The 18,835-nt window shown below is 59.7% G+C and overlaps 4 protein-coding genes across 4 annotated transcripts; all 4 read right to left on the minus strand.

Annotated features, from left to right (window-relative positions):
* Positions 1–1,549: 1,549 nt before the first annotated feature.
* On the minus strand, positions 1,550–2,590 carry GPR119 (G protein-coupled receptor 119). Its single transcript, XM_064426391.1, has one exon. The coding sequence runs from the start codon at positions 2,588–2,590 to the stop codon at positions 1,550–1,552; it is 1,041 nt and encodes a 346-aa protein (XP_064282461.1).
* A 2,392-nt stretch (positions 2,591–4,982) lies between these two features.
* SLC25A14 (solute carrier family 25 member 14) lies at positions 4,983–12,117 on the minus strand. Its single transcript, XM_064427333.1, has 9 exons — positions 11,885–12,117; positions 11,647–11,794; positions 10,800–10,894; positions 9,065–9,150; positions 8,169–8,264; positions 7,662–7,786; positions 6,430–6,565; positions 6,004–6,084; positions 4,983–5,406 (listed from the first exon to the last, which is right to left on the minus strand). Exons 1-9 carry the CDS (start codon positions 11,946–11,948, stop codon positions 5,365–5,367), a joined length of 873 nt encoding a protein of 290 aa, XP_064283403.1. The 5' UTR covers positions 11,949–12,117; the 3' UTR covers positions 4,983–5,364.
* Positions 12,118–12,383: 266 nt separating this feature from the next.
* On the minus strand, positions 12,384–14,721 carry RBMX2 (RNA binding motif protein X-linked 2). Its single transcript, XM_064427332.1, has 6 exons — positions 14,587–14,721; positions 14,391–14,506; positions 14,249–14,300; positions 14,051–14,180; positions 13,770–13,950; positions 12,384–13,229 (listed from the first exon to the last, which is right to left on the minus strand). The coding sequence occupies exons 1-6, from the start codon at positions 14,589–14,591 to the stop codon at positions 12,823–12,825; spliced, it is 891 nt and encodes a 296-aa protein (XP_064283402.1). The 5' UTR covers positions 14,592–14,721; the 3' UTR covers positions 12,384–12,822.
* Positions 14,722–14,856: 135 nt separating this feature from the next.
* On the minus strand, positions 14,857–18,339 carry RAB33A (RAB33A, member RAS oncogene family). The gene is made up of 2 exons (XM_064427334.1): positions 17,890–18,339; positions 14,857–15,356 (listed from the first exon to the last, which is right to left on the minus strand). The coding sequence occupies exons 1-2, from the start codon at positions 18,112–18,114 to the stop codon at positions 14,898–14,900; spliced, it is 684 nt and encodes a 227-aa protein (XP_064283404.1). The 5' UTR covers positions 18,115–18,339; the 3' UTR covers positions 14,857–14,897.
* Between the last annotated feature and the right edge of the window lie 496 nt (positions 18,340–18,835).

The following is an 18,835-nucleotide window of genomic DNA, read 5'->3' on the forward strand; positions in this document are numbered from 1 at the left end:
ATGGACTCATGCAGCAGAGCCGGTGTCAGAAAGCTCGGGAAGCAGCTCAAGGCCCATGTCCAAAGTGTCCCTGTTCCCGCTGGGACCTGCTGCAGGAACCTCTGAGGGAAGCAGAGGCTCAGTGAGGATGAGGATGATCAAAGCCACAGCCAGCAGAGCTCAGGCGTCACCAAGAACAGGCAGCAAATCCCCGGTGCAGGGAGATAATGGGCTGATCCCAGAGCTGAGCCAGGCTGCATCCACCCACCAGATCCCCCTACAGCCTGCTCTGGGCAGCCCTCCCCCAGCTTCAGTCCCTCCGCCACAGCCAGGAACGGTGTCTGCCATGTGGGACCTGGTCCCAGGCCTGTCCCTGGCCAAGGGGGATGCCACAGAGGGCTCTTGTTTGCAGTCTTTTGTAAAGACACTTTTATTTTCGCCTCTTTCTCTAGGATGGGGAAGACCTTAGCTTGCTCCATGGCAAGTTCTGGATGCAGGTGGATACAGCCCTGAGCCTTTGTGTCTGCTAGTGGGGCAAGGACACAGATGGGAACAGCTGCTCTTTCATGCAGAGCACCCTCATTTCCAGAGTAATGTACTTTTTTAGCAAATAAACCTATTCTAAGGGAAGTTTTCTTGCCATGTGGATGAAATTGAACGATTTTATGAGAAGCAATTAAGTACCACTTTAGCCTCTGGCAGGGGCAGCCATCTGGCCCCTAGGGCAGAAGTGGGGCTCCCATGGGCAGAGAGGGACCCTTCCAGTCACAAATCCTGGGTGGGACACAGCAGCTCTCCTTTGTTAGGATCTCTGAGGCAGCCAATCCTCCCTCTCCTTGTTCAGCCAGTTACTCATTTACTCACTTTACAGCCTGGGTAAACACTGACAGCAGTGCCCAGGCTGTGCCCCTGCCCTGGTTACACCACCCCCCACACAGGCATGGCCACTGCCAAGCCCTCTCTGTCCCCCATGCCCAAACCCATCCCCTCACCTCTGCTCCATGTGGCCACAGCCCAAAGCAGGGATGGCCCTGTGTGGAATTGAGAGGTGGGATTGGTAAGGGAGGGGAAGCACCTGTGGTCCAGGAGAGCTCGGGGATGTTCACAGCCTGCCCAGCCTCTGCTGCCAGGGCCAGGGGGATAGAGCCCTCCCTGTGCCCACACATGCCCCAGGAACAGGGGGTTTGCTGCCCATAGAGCCAGTGTTGCCGATGGCAGGGGGGTGTCAGGGGGGGCACACCTGGCAGGGGAAGCCAGGTAGCGATGGGTGAAGGGTCTTTGCCTGCAGAGCGAGTGGGAGAATTTGGTCCAGGAGACAGAGGGCTGCTCCAGCAGAGGCTCTCCAGGGAACACCTGCAGCCTGGGATGCCTGGGGCTGGGGTGAAGCCAGCTGTGCTGGGGGCTGGTGGGGCGGTGGGCAGGTTGGAATCCGGCCGTGGTGGTGCCTGGGAATTAACATCCAGACTGGTCCCACCCATCTGTGACCTCCTTCAGAGCTGGCAGGCCCCAAGTTCACGGCCACAGTGCAGGAGGGAAGCTGGTAAGGCAGAGACGGGCACTCCTTTCCAAGTCAGTCCTGGAGCTCCAGGCAGGACACAGCAGGAGGAGCCTTGGTGTCTCTGGCAGGGAAACAGCGGCCATTGCCCAGGTGGAGCAGGACCCTCCTCTTGACACCTGCAGCCAGCTGGGAGAGCTGGAGCTGCACGTCCCTCTGCCAGTAGGAATAGAGCAGTGGGTTCAGGAGGGAGTTACCCAGCCCCAGCAGCCAGAGGAAGTTCTCAATGACTTTGTAGGGGAAGCACTCAGGGCAGGCCATCTGCACAACGCTGGCGATGAAGAAGGGCAGCCAGGAGAGGGTGAAGCAGCCGATGAGCACGGCCACCGTGCGCATGGCCTTCATGTCACTGGTGGCACGGGGTGGGACACAGCCCCCACCCAGCCCCGCCTGCTCCACCTCCTGGATGTGCTGCACGTGCACCGAGGCGATTTTCAGCATGTCACAGTAGAGGTAGAGGAAGAGGAAGAGTGCGGGGAAGAAGCCGAAGCAGAACATGGTGAGCATGTAGGAAGGCTGGAAGACGTTGAAGAAGGAGCATTTCCAGTGGCTGGAGATCCTCTGGAAGCGCGGGATGAAGACCGGGAGGAAGCCGACGATGGCAGCAAACAGCCAGAGCCCCACCAAGCACAGCCCGACCCGCAGGCCTGTCACCAGCTGGAAATAGTGGAAAGGCTTCCGGATCGCCAGGTGCCTGTCACATGCAACCAGGATCAGGGACAGGATGGAGGCAGCACAGGAAGAGGTCACAAAAGCCATTCTCAGGATGCAAAACTTCTGGGAAGGATGAAAGGGCTGGGAAAGCTCATCCATGGCCAGGCCCATGACTGTGAAGCCAACCATGGCATCTGCCAAGGCAAGATTGAGGACAAAACAGAGCCCCTTGGAGCCGCTCTTCCGGATGTGGCAGAGCAGGACAATGGCCACCGGCACGTTGGCAGCGATGATGAGTGAGGCCAGCACGGCGAGGATGGCTCCCAGGGCCCAGCTGGCCGTGGCTGCCTCATGTGAGGCACGCCACAGGGATGCTGCATCCCCAACACGATTCTCAGCCATCACTCACCTGGTGCCTCTCAGCAGATGCAACTTGGCAGCAGGCACAGCCCCTCGCTCTCCGGGGAGCAGCAGGAGCCTGGGGAGCAGGGGTGTCTCGGGGGAAGCAGAGCTCTGCCAGCAGCTGTCCGTGGAAGGGACTGCTGGACTCGCTGCTGTGCCCGCGGAGCTCCCTCCCCTCCAGCCACGTTTCCAGACAACCCTGGAGCAGGGGGTGAGCAAGGAGCACCTGGGCAGGAAGCTGCCACGGTGGCACATGGGGGGGTGGCTGTCCCCCCCAGGCACCAGAGGCTGGAGCAGAGCAGTGCCTGCTCAGACTCAGGGGCTGGGAATGGGGACAAGCACAGAGAGTTCCCAAGTCCAGTGCAGCTCGTGGGGCTCCTGGGGGTCACTGCCAGACCCAGGACAGCTTCTTGCTGCTGGGACCAAGGGAACACCACTGACACCCTGCTGGAACAGCAGCCCTGAAGGCGACCTGGTTACAATGGGGAAAAGCACTGACAAGGGATGTGGGCTCAAACAGATGGAGAAACATCTGCCAGCCTGGAACAGCAGCATTCACAGCTGGAAACCTGCAATGCCCTTGGCAAGCACAACAGGGAGTCCAGGGTATCCTTGGAGAGGCTGAAACCAGAGAATTGCTGGAACCTGCAGGGCAAAAAAACACCACAACCTGCAGAGGGGCCTTGGATCCAGGTAGAAGGCAGCCATGGACCTCTGAGAGCTGGTGTCTTCTGCCCACTCATGGATCCATGCAGAAGTAACTGGCTGCTGCCCCAAAGAGCCCCTGTCTGTCCTGGAGCTCCCCCTGCACAGCCCTTCAGATCCCCAGGAACACCAGGCTGGCTCCAGGCCCCATGACACAGATCATATCCAAAGGGAGACCTTGTCCATCACTGACTGACCTCAGTCCTGCAGGAGTTTGATTAACTTTGCCATGATACTTCCAGTGAAATCTATGTAAGTGCTACTAACAGTAAAAAATAATGATTCTATGTACACACTCAGTCACTTTGCTAGCCATGAGTGTATTTACCTAAGAGTAACTTGTATCAAAGAAATTCATGAAAGCAAAGCCTCAGCATCCTTGTGCTACAGAATCCCACAACAGCCCTTACACCTCCCGGGGGGATTGACCTTCACAGGGTCTGACAGTGATGGCTCCAGCCCCTACACAGTGTCACAAGCCTCTTCTGCCTCACGAGCTGGAAAAAATCCAAGCTGCCAAGAAACGGGCAGGACTGAACGTGTGTCTGTCAAACAGAGCGGGGAGAGGGGGGATGGGGCGGGAGGGGCAGTGCCGGAGGCAGGAGCTCGGGAATGGGGCACTGGCTGCGGCCGCAGGACCCTCCGCACACCCGGGCTCTGCGCTGCCACGGGAAAGGCTGCGGTGGCCTTACGCATCCTCTACTTCTGTTTGCTCAGGAAGACATTTGGGGAGACTTTGCCCTGATGTTGGAGACAGTCCAAACCCTCGGAATGAGATCAAGGACAAGGGAGAAGTGGCAGGGCAGTGAGGAGCAAGTATGTGCCTCCCTCTCCTGCTTTACTGTCATTTTTAGCTTTCACGTATCAGGAGGACGTGTATTTCTACCTTAAACACCTGAGGAGGGCTGACTGGTTCCCATGGAGCCTTCCATGCTGGAGTTCCACCCCCGGAGCTTCCTGTGTGTGCAGGAGCAGGTTCCCACACACCACCTGGCACAGCCCGCTGAGCTGGGCCCCGCACAGAGCCCTGCTCAAGGCAGCATTTCAGCCCAAGCGCTCCCTGGAGTCACATTCCCTTCCCCTGCAGCTCCTACAGGCAGCTCTGACTTTGTAACACCAATTCCCTCCTTTTCCCACTGGGATTTGGCTGAACGTTCCTTGCATGACTTCCACAGAAACTCAGCTCACAGCAGGCTCAGCCAGGACATGCTGCTGTGTCACCAGGGACCTTCATCCAAACCAAAGCCACCCCACAAGAGGAAAGGGGGCAGGAACAGAAAAACCATTTGCTTTGGTTATTTTTTAATGTTTATAGCCACAAACATTAAAAAATAACCAAAAATCACAAGAAGATGACCAAATATCCTGCTCAGCACCAGAACCACCATTTTCAAGTGCCAAGCTCACCTTTAAAGCACAGTACCTGGCTTTACAAATTATTTAAGCAAAAATAGTGTAATAATAAGCAAGAATTTAAGAGACTGAGGTTTGGCAAAGTTCAGCTGAGAGGGCAACAGGGTCATTTTCTGATACTAAAAAATTTGGGTTTAGATCTATCTCTACCGAAATGAATCCTACAGATTCACTGGAGAATAAAGGGGTCTATAGCATGACGAAAACCATGCTGCTGTGCTCTCCACGGGCACACACCCCTGCAGTGAATAAGCACAGACCCAAACTCAAGCCATCCAGTCAATAAATAATTTAATGAAGTTACAAGTTCTGCAAGAAACATGATGACAATGGCACCTTCACAGGCCCCGCCCCACGGGCACGGGAGGAGACCCACACCTGCAAGCCACGCGCCACAGTGCCCCAAAGGCCACTGGAGCACACAGATCTTCATAGAAGACATTCCTGCAGGCCCAGGCACACGGACACCTCCGGGTGGGAAACGTGCAGCCCCCGCCTGTGCCAGGCAGCTCGTGCTCCAGGGACCATGCATGTGGGGAGAGCCCAGCCCACAGGGACCAAACACCACGACATGGGGACAGTGGGATGAAGAGGGAGGGGGCAGCACAGCTCTGCTGCCAGCCCCGAGGATGACTCTGGTGAGATGAAAGCAGCTTTCAGAAGGGGAGGCGCTTCAACTGCTCATATGTGATAAAAAACTGAAGGGAGCGTCAAGGAATTGGGACAGGTATGAGGCAGCTGCCTGGCAGGGTGGGCAGAGCATTCAGCTGGGCTGGACACCCATCCAGGGAGCTCCTTAAACCCACCCATGCAGCTCCCTGTCCAGGCAGCACAACCTGACCTGCCCAGGTAGAACAGAGCTGGGGCACAGGTGCTGCCAAGAGTGGGGAGATGGACCCAGAGCAAACCCAGCCTTGCCCAGACCTCTGGGAAAGGGAAGTGCCTCCAAGCCCACACTGGGAGCTCTTTACAGTGAACTCCCCACCCAGTTTCAGCAGGCAGAATGCTCTGGCTCAGCACACAGCAGCACTGGTCCTGCAGAGAGTCAGCACCTGCCGCAGCAGCAGGATGTTCCCCACGATTCCCTCCCAAACAGGAGCTCATCCAGGAATCTCCTGAAGCCCAGGCCACGCAAGGTCTCAGCAAAGCCCTCAACAGGCTCTACAGGAACCATCAGCAGTGCCCATTAGGGTCCTCAGTGCACCCCATCAGGGTGTCAGCTCTGCCCTGCCCTTCCCAGTGGGGGTCTCCCCTTGTCCCACTCCACCACCTCCCAGCAGCATAGGGAAGGATACGATGATGTTCCAGGGACCCAGACGAAGCCAGTTGGGCCAGAAGCCTTTGTAGAGTGCAAAGAAGCCCTCACTCTTCCATGTCTGGGAGAAGAGACAAATGGATGAGGAGACACACCAGGCCCACCTCCCTCCCCAGTGCCACGTGTGTCCCACTGGTCCTGCCCAGCAGCTGCAGGGAGCAGACAGGCCCATGCAAGTGTGTGAAGCATCACTTACAGTCTCTGAACCCAGCTAACTGCATCATGGCCTGAACTTTGTCCCAGGAGGCTGGGAGGATGCTGAGGCTGACAGTGGCCTCAGGAAAGCGACTCTGGGCCCTCTCCCACCTCACTGATGACACACTGCAGGATCTCACTGCTCCCATCAGTGTGGTGCTGAGACCTGGCCAGCCTCCCAGGACAGGGATGTGCCCACCTGTCCCCTCACCTTGACGAGGCCATCCAGAGTGCCCTTGTAGAGCTCGGTGCTGCCCACGATGGCGCGCTGGTTCATCATCCGCGTCCGCACCACGTCCACGGGGTTGGAGGCGATGGCCCCCGCCAGCCCGCACGTGAAGCTGGAACTGCACACACCACATCAGGGCAGGGACAGCCCTGGGCACGGCCACTCCCGCTCAGACACACAAAATACCTTCCACGGGACTTCAGCAAAGGCATTTAGCAATGAACATGAGGTGCACTACCTACTTCTACCTGGAAAAGGGGCAGTGGTGGGGCTGCCACAGGACCCTGTGGAGCTCAGGGGAGGGAAATGCTCAGCTCAGCTAACCCAGACCCTCAACAGAGCCCACAGCTGGTCCCACAGGGCACTGGCAGCCCTGCAAGGGCCCCAGGTGCTGCCCAGGTGACACAGATGTGAAGGCACCCCCTGGGAGTGCACGTCCTTCCCACCAGAGTAAACATTTCTTTGGGAAGGAGGGAGGAAGAGCAAAGACACCAGAAAGGACCACAGAGCTGCCAGTCTCCCCCTCCACAGAGGGTCTAGTGCTCCTCACCCTCACCCCAGCTAGCAAAGCCAATGGAAGCATTGCAGCATTTGCAATATGAAGGTGAAAGAGGATCCAGTGTTCTCTGCCAGCCCTGCCCAGAGCAGGCTGACTGCAACACTCACTGACTGCTCTGGGTCCTACCAGCTTTGTGCTTGCTCCTCTCTCAAGGCTCTTCCAGCAGGGGCTGCAAGATGACAGGGTCTGGACAGGTGAGGACTGGGGATTAGAGCAGCTTTCAAGGGATTGTTACACGTAGCTACACACGTGGATCTTCTGCCTGGCTCATACTAAGGCACACATGTGGGGCAACGTTTCTGTCATTAGCCAGCTGAAACCAAGCTGGCATTTCATGTCACCAAAGGATTTCTGCCAGGTCCTCCCCCAAGGAGGGGATGGATTAGTGGTGGCCTTCACAGTGCTGGGGGAACGGTTGGACTCAATGGTCTTGGAGGTCTTGTCCAACCTTAATGATTCCATACTTGCTGCTAACTCTGAGCCGTTCCAGCTGACAGAGCAGATCCTTTGTTAGTACTAACCCTGCTCCAGATCCTCTGGAAGCACTAACCTCTTCCCTGCACCTCCAGAGCCCTCACTCCACGAATGATCTTTCCCCAGCCCCACCTGGCTCCTCTGCCTCACACAGCCCCCCAAGCCTGCAGGAGGTACTCACACAAAGTGGGCAAAGATGGTGTCCCCCATGAGGCCTGACAGGATCAGATGCTTCTTGGTGATGTCGTAGACTGGCAGCTCCACCCCCACCACGATGGCCGCTCGCTGGGCCGTGGGGACAACACCCTGTGCAGTACAGACACTGTCACCATCTGCAGCCACAGCCCCCAGCTCTTCGCAGGGCCCCCTCCTGACAGCCTTCCCTGTACCCTCCCTGCAAGCACACCACCTGCCTCCCAGCTCTGCTTCAAAGACAAGGACATGTCTCCACCCTGGCAGCGTTATTCCAGCTGGATTAACTCCACACTGCTTCCCTGCTCCCAGCACCAGCACGCGGGAACTAGGCTGTCACCCCCTCAACCTCCTGCACCATTTTCAACACCAGAAAAGATTCTGCCCCACAAGAGCAGCAGTTTAAGGGGCTAGGAGGGGCTCCACCTGCTCCTTGCTGTAAGAACAGTAGAACACCTGCTTCCCTAAGATTTTTCTTAGTTCTGTTGGTGCTCACCCTCCAGAGGCCTCGGGTACCTTCCTGCTGGTAGATGTCAATGAAGCTGCCAATCATCCCACCCTGGAACAAGCTGCCCTGAGCCTGCATTCGGATCTGAAAGAAAGGGAAGAGTCAGCAAGCGGACATCAACACCTGTCCTGACACTGGCACTTGCCCACAGGGCAAGGACACCAGGGACAGCAGCTCCATGGTACTCCTGGGAGAAAGAACAGAGCAGCTCAGAGCACACACTGCTCTCCACATCCCTCTCCCTGCAAACCACAGGGACAAGGATGGCAGCAGGCAGGAGGCAGGGGCAGCAGCAAGGTGGGGGCACAGGAACATGAGGAACAAGGCCTTCCCCCTGAAAGCAATCCCAGAAGGGGGATCTACACACGGAGAAGAGTGGGGAAGTTCTACAGGCTCTCCCTCAGCCCAGGGCACCAGACAGTCCCCACTGGGCTGTGCTCACTCCATGTAACAGGCAGGCCCTTGGGGCAGTGCCATGACCAAGGGGACAGGAGCAGCTGGCTCACCTGGCCCAGGTTGGATAACACAGCTCCCACCCCTCACCAGTACAAATGTCACGATCCTTGTTGCCCAGAGAAGCTGTGGCTGCTCCATCCCTGGAAACATTCCAGGCCAAGTTGGACAATGTTTGGAGGAACCTGGTCTAGTGGGAGGTGTCCCTGCCCATGGCAGGAGGTGGAAGGAGATGGTTTTTCATGTCCATCCCAACCCAAACCATTCCAGGATTCTATGGTCTTTAAGATCTGTGGTTTTAAACATCTATTAATGACCCTGGGCTTTGGCCCCCGTTCATGAAAAAAAACCCAAACAACAGAACTGGTGGCTCAGGGAGCACTGAGCTGCTCCTCCCATGGGTCCCACAGCCAGGCAGGAGCAGCCCTTACCTTCAGCACATCTGTGGGATTGGCCAGCGCAGAGGAGATGACCCCCGAGACCACCCCACAGATCACGTTGATGAGCAACGTTTCATCTGCAACCAAGGAAAGAAGGTCAGACCCTCACTGGAGGGGACACAGTAGGAGGGAACAAAGGCTGGGTAGAGCAGCTCAGTTCTCAAATCAGACGGTGAAGCTGCAGCAGCAGAGCCTGGGCAGGTGCCACAGTCCTTGACAGGTCTGTCCCCACACCTGTCAGGGACAGAAGGTGGCAGCTGAAACACTCAGCAATACACTCTCAGAGGGTCTGACTGATGAGAAGGAAAATCCTGGGACACGTGAAAATTGTGAACAATTATCTGAGATTTCTCATTGCAGGGATGAGCCAGGACAGAGACAGACAGAGAGGGACAACCCAGTGTTTCCCCAGGCCCCCTGGATTTGCCTACACACAGCCACTTGGAGCCAGCTGAGAACTGAGAACAGGCAGGGAGTTAGATGTGATTAGTGCCAGAGAATAACCCCAGATTCCAGGCCCATTGTTAGGATGATGGTTACATTGGAAAAACACACAGGCCTTTGCTGGTACTGACCAGGACACTTCCCAGAGGACACCAGGCCACTGGCTGCCCCAGGCCTGTAGGGAGACAAACATTCAGGCATGGAGCTCACAGCAGAAAAGGCTGGAACAGCGAGGGGGGTGTGGGGACTGTGTACACAGACAGAACCAGGCAGGGACAGGCCTTACTAAAGCAGGACAGCAGCCCTGAATGGACCCCTAGAGTCACAGAATCTCCTGAGATGGAAGGGTTCCACAAAGATCATCCAGTCCTGATCCGGCACAGACCCCCAACACTCCCACCCTGTGCCTGGGATTGCTGTTCAAATGCTGCCAGAGCTCTGGCCAACTTGGGGCAGTGCCCCAGCACCCTCGTGGGAAAAAAACCTTCTCCTGATACCAACCTAAACCTCCCCTGACACAGCTTCATATAGTTAGTATGCTGTGTTTCCCCAGCCCATCCCGCTTTCCCAGGCTGGAACAGTGTTACCACATTCCCTCATATCACAGCAGGGATGGAAACCTCACCTGCAGATCTCGGTGCTCCCTCAGGGAACATCCACCAGACTCTTGCTGCTCCACTCCCCAGGCAGGAGCTGCAGAGGGCACAGGTCAAGGGCACTGGTGGAACCTCACCTTTACAGTCAGGGCCAAAGCCAGAGAGCTGGACTGCACAATTCCTATCCAGAATGTGCCTGGCTGTGCCAGGTGAGGCTCAGGTTTGACATCAGGAGGAATTTCTTCATGGAAAGGGTGGACAGGCATTGGCAGGGGCTGCTCAGGGAGATCTGGAATCCCCATCCCTGGAGGTGTCCAAGGAAGGACTGGAGGTGGCACTCAGCGCTCTCGGCTGGGGACAAGGTGGGGATCAGACACTGGTTGGACGTCTTTTCCAACTAAAGGATTCTGTGATTCTCCTATGATTTTGTGAAAGGAAGGAAGCTGGCTGAAAGGAGATGTTTGGGTAGGAACCACAGGCAGTGCAGAGCACAGTGAGGTTCCAATCAGGACTGAATCCAATCCTTGCTCTCACTGACAAACAAAACCACAGCACCCAGTAATGGAGCTCCATTCCTGTGGGAATCTTGGGGTGGAAAGGACAGAGCAAGGAATGAGCAAAACACACAGCCCAGAGTGCTAGGCGGGGGGCTAGGAGGTGCTCACACTGCCCTTCCCAACACTGACCTTCCATGCGATCCACAAAGAGCCGCTTCAGGCTCTGGTAGATCCCGATCTTGATGGTGCCGTAGGACGCCTGTCTCAGCAGTGCCGGGGCGATCCTGAGGGGGATGGACCCTGAGCATCCCTGCGGGCTACCCCGGGCCACTCCCCCACCCGTTCTCACACTACCGGGCCAGGCACGACCCCGCTGGGGCTCCGAAGAATGCAGCTCTGCCCGGGTTATCCGGGATTGCCCCACACACCCCAGTGCCAGGGGACGGCACCCACGCAGCCCTGGCCTTGCTCCCCACCTTGGGAACACCGGGGGACCCCGCTCGGGGGGACAAGGCAGGGAGGGATCCAGGGGGTCACAGCAGCATGCAGGAAACGAGGGGCCGGGATGAGCAGAGAGCAAGGGAGTGAAGGGATGCCGTGAGAAGGTGGAAGAGGGGACTCGGGCTGGGGAGGGGGTGCCGGGACAGAGGCAGGGCAGGGCCGGGGTGGACAGAAGGGAAGAACCCGGGTTGGCGGGGCAGACCCGGGAAAGGCAGGGGGAGATGTCGGGGGGTGGGAGAGGTCCCTGGGGTGGGCAGAGGGAGATGTCGGGATGGAGGGGGAACCTGGGACGGGCTGGTGGGGGCGAACATGACAGACGGGGCGATGCTGCAGCCGAAGAGGGAGCCCAGCACAGGCGGTGGGAGCTCCTGAGCCAGAGGGGAAGGACCCGGGGCAGGCGGCGGGGAGGCCCGGGGGGCTGCAAGGAGGCGCCGGGCCGGGTGGAGAACCCGCTGCAGATGGGTGTGTGTCCCGGTACGGACGGATGGGGCGCCGGGGGAAGCGGGACGCGCTGCCGATGGGCCCCGGTACTCACCCCGAGTACAGGGCCCGCCCGCCCTCCTCGCGGCAGATGCGGAACAGCGCGTGGAACATGCCCCGGTAGCGCACCTCGCGGAACCGCGCGTCGGTGCTCTGCCCCTGCACCTGCAGCCGCGTCTTGGTGAGGTCCACGGGGAACGTGCCTGCGGGGAGAGCGGGACACCGGCCTCAGCGCCCGCCGGTCCCTGCGCCGGCCCCGCCCGTCCCGGTGCCGCCCGGCCCCCGCGCCTCACCGAACTCGGCCACGATGGAGGCGAGCCCGCCATACACGAAGGGTTTCCAGTTGAGCGCGGACATCGCATGGCGGGCGGACACCGCCGCGCGCGCCGCCGCCACCGGGCCGGGACCGGAACCGGAACCGCGGCCGGAACCGGGCTCTGCTCCGCCGCGCCGCGCGTGCCCCCTGCCGGCCCCGGCGGCGCCGTGCCGGGACGGTGCGAGCCGCGGGGGCTGCCCGCGCCCCAGCCCCGCCGCACGGCCCTCGGCTGCGCGGAGCGGTCCCGGCTTCTCCGGGGAGGAAATTCCCACTTGCGCCCAGAACCGGCACGGAGCCGGACTGCAGGGATTACTCGTTATAGGAACCAAATCCAGCTAAAGCCCCTCCCTTGTCCACCCTGCGAATCCCACGCTCCATCGCTCCCGGTTTTCCAGCCAAATAAGCCCAAAATAAGCGTAACAAAAAACAGGTGACACCTCCTTCCTGGCCCACAGACAGGAACACTGCTCTCGGGACCAGCTTCTCCCTAACAGGAACTTTTATTAAGAAACCTTTAAACAAATCCATGATAAATCACCCCAACACAGTGATGCAGTGCTATGGATACATCGTGGAATCCAGAAGATGCTGGGTGGGCACAGGGCCCAAACCCGGCCCACAAGGCCAGACAAGACCCCCAGCAGCCTCTACATCCAGTGCGAGGGGACACAGCCCCGAGGGAGTTAGGGAAGGGGAGCGCCCTGCTTCTCCCAGCCTTCACTGCTTGACAGCCTCCCCAGTGGAAGGACGAACCCCTGTCCCAGCCAGCAGCACGGGCAGCGTGGAGAGCCCTGGCCGTAGGATGACAGGCAAGGGCAAGCTCCCGGGTGAAAGGTCCAGCCACGGCATCCCAGGAGCCTGGAGCAGGTTTGGGCAGGCTCGGAGCCTCCCTCACCCTCAACGCTCACCCAGGGCTCAGCAGCGACCAGAGTCTCTGCCAGAGCCCCGCTCCCTGTGCCTGGAATGGGGCTCCCGAGATCTGCCTCCCCTGGGGGACGCGTCTTGCCGGCTGCTGTGCCCATCGCCCCTCCTGCCAGCCTCCTCCCTCTTCTCCCGCTCATCCCAGGAGCCTGAGCCGCTCTGGCCCCTTTGCTCGCGGCAGTTCTTGTCCCCCCTGCTGTCCGAGTGCCGCTGGTGCCGCCGCTGCTCCTCATCCCGCTGCGTCCTGCTCCCGGCGCTGCCGCCGGCATAGCGCTCGTACCCGGGGTCCTCCTTCTCCTTCTTGATCTTGATCCTGGGATGGGGCTCCTCCGTGCTCACCCGCTTCCCAGCCTGTGGGCTCGACTTTGACCGTTCTGCTCTGCTCCGCTGCTTCTCTGGAACTAGGGTTCACATTTCGGGATGGACCACGCTCCAGGAGCAGCTTGCTCCCCATGGCTCCCCTGGCACCATCTCAACTCATCTTCTACTAGAAATTCTCCCCCTCCACCCAATTTCCCAGCCTGCTTCCCCCTCAGGGAGATCCCAGTTCACTTCCAATCACAACTTTTTCTCATCCAGCTGCAGCCACCCCACTTTTCTCTTTAACATTCACATCATGCTCTTCCCAGCAACGCTGGGCATTTCCACACCACCTGGAATGCTGAGAACTTCCAACTTCCCTTTCATTCCCTTTCCTCAGTAATACTGTGATCCACTTTGTGGAAATTACCTCTCCAGACATGAGGACTCTTCCTTCATGGCTCTCCTTCTTCTCCCTCATTTTTGAGCATCTCCCCAGCACTCTGTAGCAACACCTTATTCCCACCCTCATTTTGTGCCCGTTTTTGTTCCTCCAACCTTCTCTCTATGCAGACTCCAGCCCCCAAACCCTACCATGGGCACGCCCACCTGGGATCCAGCCCGTGAGGAACACTCTTCACCTTTCTGCTTTTTCACGGGCACATCCTCATCCTCAGACGCGGAGTCAGAAGAGGTGTGAGGTGGCGTTTTGACCCCGCAGCCCTTGGCATGGAGGGCTCTAGTCACGTCATCCCAGTCCTCAGACTCCTTCGGGGGGCGGTAGTTGGCCACGTGGTCCACGCGGATGGTCCGTCCCTTGATCTGCGGGGCCGGGCCGTCACCGCCGGCTCCCGGCTCCCAGAGCCGCTGCTGACGCGAGGGAGCACTCGGGGAGCCAGGGCACCACCTGAGCTCCACTCACCTTGATCCCATTGAAGTTATCCACAGCCAGGATGGTGCTTCTCTGGTCCTCATAGCACAGGAAGCAGAAGCCCTTGGACTTCCCGGTCTTCTTGTCGCGCACGAGGTTGATGTTGACGATCTCGCCGTACCTGTGACACACACCCCGTCAGCACGGCGGCAGCGCCCGCGGCGGCGGGGCCGGGGCTGCGGCACTTACTGCGAGAACACGCAGATGACATCGCCCTCGGTCAGCGCGTAGTGCAGCCCGCCTGCGGGGACAGCGGAGGGAAGGAACGGGTCAACAGCACCGGTACCGGCCCCGCACCGGTACCGGCCCCCGCCCCCAGCCCGGCCCGTACCCACAAAGATCCAAGCGCTGTCCTTGTACTCCGCGTGCCACGACACCGCCTCCTGCACGCCCAGCTCCGCCTCCCGCGCGTTCAGCTCATTGATCAGCTTCACCTTCGTCAGGGGGCTGCGGGCGAAGCACCATCAGCACCGGCCCCGGCGGGACAGGGCCGAGCGCGGCCCGAGCCCCCACGCCCCCACACCTACTTCATGGCGGCGGCAGCGCGCACTGCGCCTGCGCGCGGCAGCGCCCCGCCCCGAGCCGAGACGGACGCAGGCGGGAGCAGCCGAGTCGACCGATTATAGCCGAGTGGGGCCGAGTCCGGCCGATTGTAACCGAGTCAGGGCAATAATTACCGAGATAGCCCGAGCACGGCCGAACAGGGCCGATTGCAGCCGAACCGGGCCGATTGTGGCCGAGCCGGTCAGAGGCGATCGCGGCCGCCCGGGCTGAGGCGCAAAGCAAGAGGCGGAGCGCAGGGGGCTCAGAGCCTTTATTGGGGTCCGGGCGGTCCCGCTCAGCACGGGCACGAGCCTTTCCCGCCGGCCTCGTCCAGCCGCCGCGGGTGCGGCTGGGGCTGCGCCGGCCAGCGCTCCGTGTCCCGGCAGGGCAGCGAGCGCTGCGCCTTCAGCCGGCACACCAGGCACATGAAAATCGCGTCCACGTTCTGGCTTTCCTGTGGGTCCTTGGCCGAGGTCTCAAACAAAAGCATGTTGTGAGCGTCGGCGAACTTGAGGGCCAGGCTGGATGGCACCTGGATGAGGTCTTTCAAGTCACACTTGTTCCCCACGAGCACCCTGGGGACGAGCGCGGGCACCGCGTGCCCGTTGCACTCCTCGATCCACGTCTTGAGGTTGGTGAAGGAGCTCATCTTGGTCACGTCGTACACGAAGACCACGGCGTGCACGTTGCGGTAGTAGTGCTCCACCATGCTCTTCCGAAACCTCTCCTGGCCAGCTGTGTCCCACACTTGCACCTGGGAAATGAAGCAGACAAGAAAAGACGCTACAGAAGTGTGGAGCGTGGCCCTGGCAGGCCATGGGGAGGGCGTTGCAGGAGGACTTCCCGCTGTCCGGGTTTCAGAGGGTCCCAGCATGGTTTGGACTGGAAGGCAACTTAAAGATCATACAGTCTAACCCCCTGTGTGGGCAGGGACACGTTTCACTATCTCAGGTTGCTCCAAGGTTGCTCCCTGTCCAACCTGGCCTTGAACACCTCCAGGGATCCAGAGGCAGCCACAGCTTCTGTAGGCAACCTGTGCCAGGGCCTGCCCATCCTCACAGCCAAGAATTTCTTCCCAATATCCAATCTAAACCTGCCCTCCTTCAGTTTAAGGCCATTGTCCTGTCCCTCCAACCCTCCATTGTCCCAAGTCCCTATCTGGCTCTCTTGGAGTCCTTTCAGGCACTGGAAGGGGATCTAAGGTCTCCCCCAAGGCTTCTCTTCTCCAGACTGAAAAACCGCTGCTCTCCCAGCCTGACTTTAGAAGGGCTGCAAAGAAGCCCTCAGAGCATCTTTGCAGCCTCCTCTGGACTCATTCCAACAGATCCATGTCTATTTGTGCACCAAATCCTACGCCATGAATGAGAATGCTGACAATTTCACAGAGGAAAAGAGAAGATGAGCAGGGAGAGCCACCCTTTATGTAGGAGTGCAGTGGGAGGGCCAGGAGCTCTGTGGGGAAGGGTGAATTCACGGGGGAGGACTAAAAACCAGAACATCATAGATGACATTGTAGGAGGTCTCTGCTACAGACCACCTGGCCAGGAAGAACAAGCAGATGAGGTGCTCTGTGGACAGTGAGCAGCAGCCTTGTGTTTGCAGCCCTGCTTCTCACACAGAACTTCAGCCACCCCAACATCTCATGGAAGGACAGCACAGCAGGGCACAGGCAATCCAGAACATTCCAGGACATCACTGATGACAACTTCCTAACCCAAGTGACAGAGATGCCAGAAGGCCCCTGGGCTGGATGAGCAGACAATGAGGTAGATTGGGAACTGGCTGAATGTCTGGGCCTAGACAGTGCTGGTCAGTGACACAAAGTCTGGATGAGCACTGGAACCAGCAGAGTGCCCCAGGGGTCAGTCTGGGTTCTCCTGGTAATGTTCTGTAGCCTGGAAGTGGCAATTTCCAAGATAATCCAAATTGCCCTGTACCCATGGAGATAGTACCTGCCTCCGGAGTCTTTTCAATTGAAAAATGCTGGGAAAGTGGAGCTGCTGCTCAGTCCTTTCAGGGCCAGTCTCTCCCAGGCAGAGCAAGAAAAGGAGGTTCCTTGTCCCACCTCTCACCTCCTCTCCAGGATATATATCCCAGGAAAAGGTGGGTTTGCTGCACCACCTCCCACTCCTGCCCACTGGAGCTCAAATAATATCCAAAGGTAGAAAACATGGCAACATTTTCTGGATAGTGGCAGCAGACAGGCTCCATGCCAGCCTGCACCACAGCTCACACCAGCATGGCTCCGTGGGGCTGGACAGAGCTGGGGAGGGCAGGGAGGATGAGCACCTCTACAGAAGAGAGGGAAAAATATTCATGGACAGCCTAGAAGCACAGCTAAAGCTCTCACCCGCCAACACAAGGTCGGGTTTCATTGTGAGTTCAACTTTTGATCAGCCATCTGTCAGTACAGCAGTGATGTTTGTTCTTCCAGCACCAGCCTCAGGGGCTGTAGGTGCTGATCCCCACAGCTGTGCAGGCCAAGCTCCACCACAAACTCTGCTCCCAGTTGGTTTCCTACCAATGCCAGATTTGCTCTGACACACCAGCCAGAGCTCTTCAGGTCTGGGCTGATCATTCTTTACAGGTGTCACACCAGCCTTCATATGAAAATTCATCCTGCTGCAATCGCAGTTCCAATGTAGCTGGAGCAGGTTCCTGCACCGCTGCTGCCACAGCAGCCAAGCCTGCTGTTGCTGGCCTGTGTGACCTGTCAGTGTGGCTGCTGCCAGCCCACCGCCCTCTGCCCCCCAGACCCCCTGGCCGTGGCACAGACTCCTGTCCCCCATCCCACCACAGCTCTACCCCTCCGCCGGTCCAGTGTCCGGAGCTGGAGCCACCCCAATGCTGCGAGGATCCAGCTGTGCCCATCGCAAGGGTGGTGGTGACTCACCCCGAGCCCTGGCTTCTGATCTCTGCATGCTCAAGCCAACCCCAGAAATAGTGACAAGGCAGCAGGGACTGGTTCAGGGCCATCTCTGCAACACAGGCACGAGAATTCTTCCCTGCCCCTGTTCCCTCCCTCCAACTGGGATGAAAGGAAAAGCCCCCGGAGGGGTTTGGCACGAGGCAGGGATGGGGACCGGCTGCCATCGCTGCTGGGGCTGCTGCCGGCCAGATCAGGGCCGGTGCAGGGCCCACCGGGGACAGAGCAGGGCTCACGGAGATAGAGCGAGGCCCACTGGAACCGGTGTGGAACCCACCAGGGCCGGTGTCGGACCCACTGCGGCCTTAGCGGGTCCCTCCGGGGCCGGTGTCAGCCAGCCCGGAGCCGGCGCGGGGCCCACCTTGATGCGCTCCCCCTCGATCTCCACCGTCTTCTCGCGGAAGTCCACGCCGATGGTGGCCTCGGTCTTGCCGGGGAAGGTGCCCCCGCAGAAGCGGAAGGTCAGGCACGTCTTGCCCACATTGGAGTCTCCGATCACGATGATTTTGAAGATGCGGGTCTGTACGTAGGGCTCCAGCGCGGGGTCGGGGCCCGGCGGTCGCCCTCCGCCGCCGCCCGCCGCCATCCCTCCCGCACCGCTGCCGCCTCACCGGCTCATAGGGGCGCGTCGCCCCGCGGACCGGCACCGGCACAGGTCCGGAAAGCGGCACCGGCACCGCTCGTCTCCGCCCCACACCCCGGCTACGGCACTGCTCGTCCCCGCCCCGCGGACCGGCACCGGCACAACACGGCTCCACCCCACGCACCGGCACCGGCGCAGCCCCGCGTAGCGGCACCGGCGCAGCCCCGCCCCACACACGGCACTGCTACGGCACTGCACGGTCCCGCCCCGCGGACCGGCACCGGCACAGTCCCACGTACCGGGACCGGCACCGGCACCACACGGTTCCGCCCCCCGCAGCGGCACCGGCACCGCGCGGCTCCGCCCTACGCTCCCGGCTCTGGCACCGGCACCGACCCGGCTCAGAGCTCCGGCCCCGGGCCGGCCCTGCGCCAAGCCACAGACCGGGGACCGAGTGCCTTCAGCCCGGGCCGGCGAGGGCATTCCCAGCGGAGCGGCAGCGACCGGCGGGGCTGCGGGCAGAGGGCCTGTCCCCTCCCGGAGGGAGCAAGAGACCGAGGGGCACAGCGAGGCGGGACCAAGCAGCGGGGGACACCAACACCCGCACGTTCCCAGTGCCAAGAGGGCGGGCAACCGCCGGTGCCAGATGATCCTCTTCATGTCCAGCCGGGCAGCCACAGTCCCCGTGTGCCAGCATCAGAGACCAGGAAGGGGATGTGTCCCT

Source organism: Passer domesticus, chromosome 7 (genome assembly GCF_036417665.1).
Source record: "Passer domesticus isolate bPasDom1 chromosome 7, bPasDom1.hap1, whole genome shotgun sequence".
Taxonomy (NCBI): domain Eukaryota; kingdom Metazoa; phylum Chordata; class Aves; order Passeriformes; family Passeridae; genus Passer; species Passer domesticus.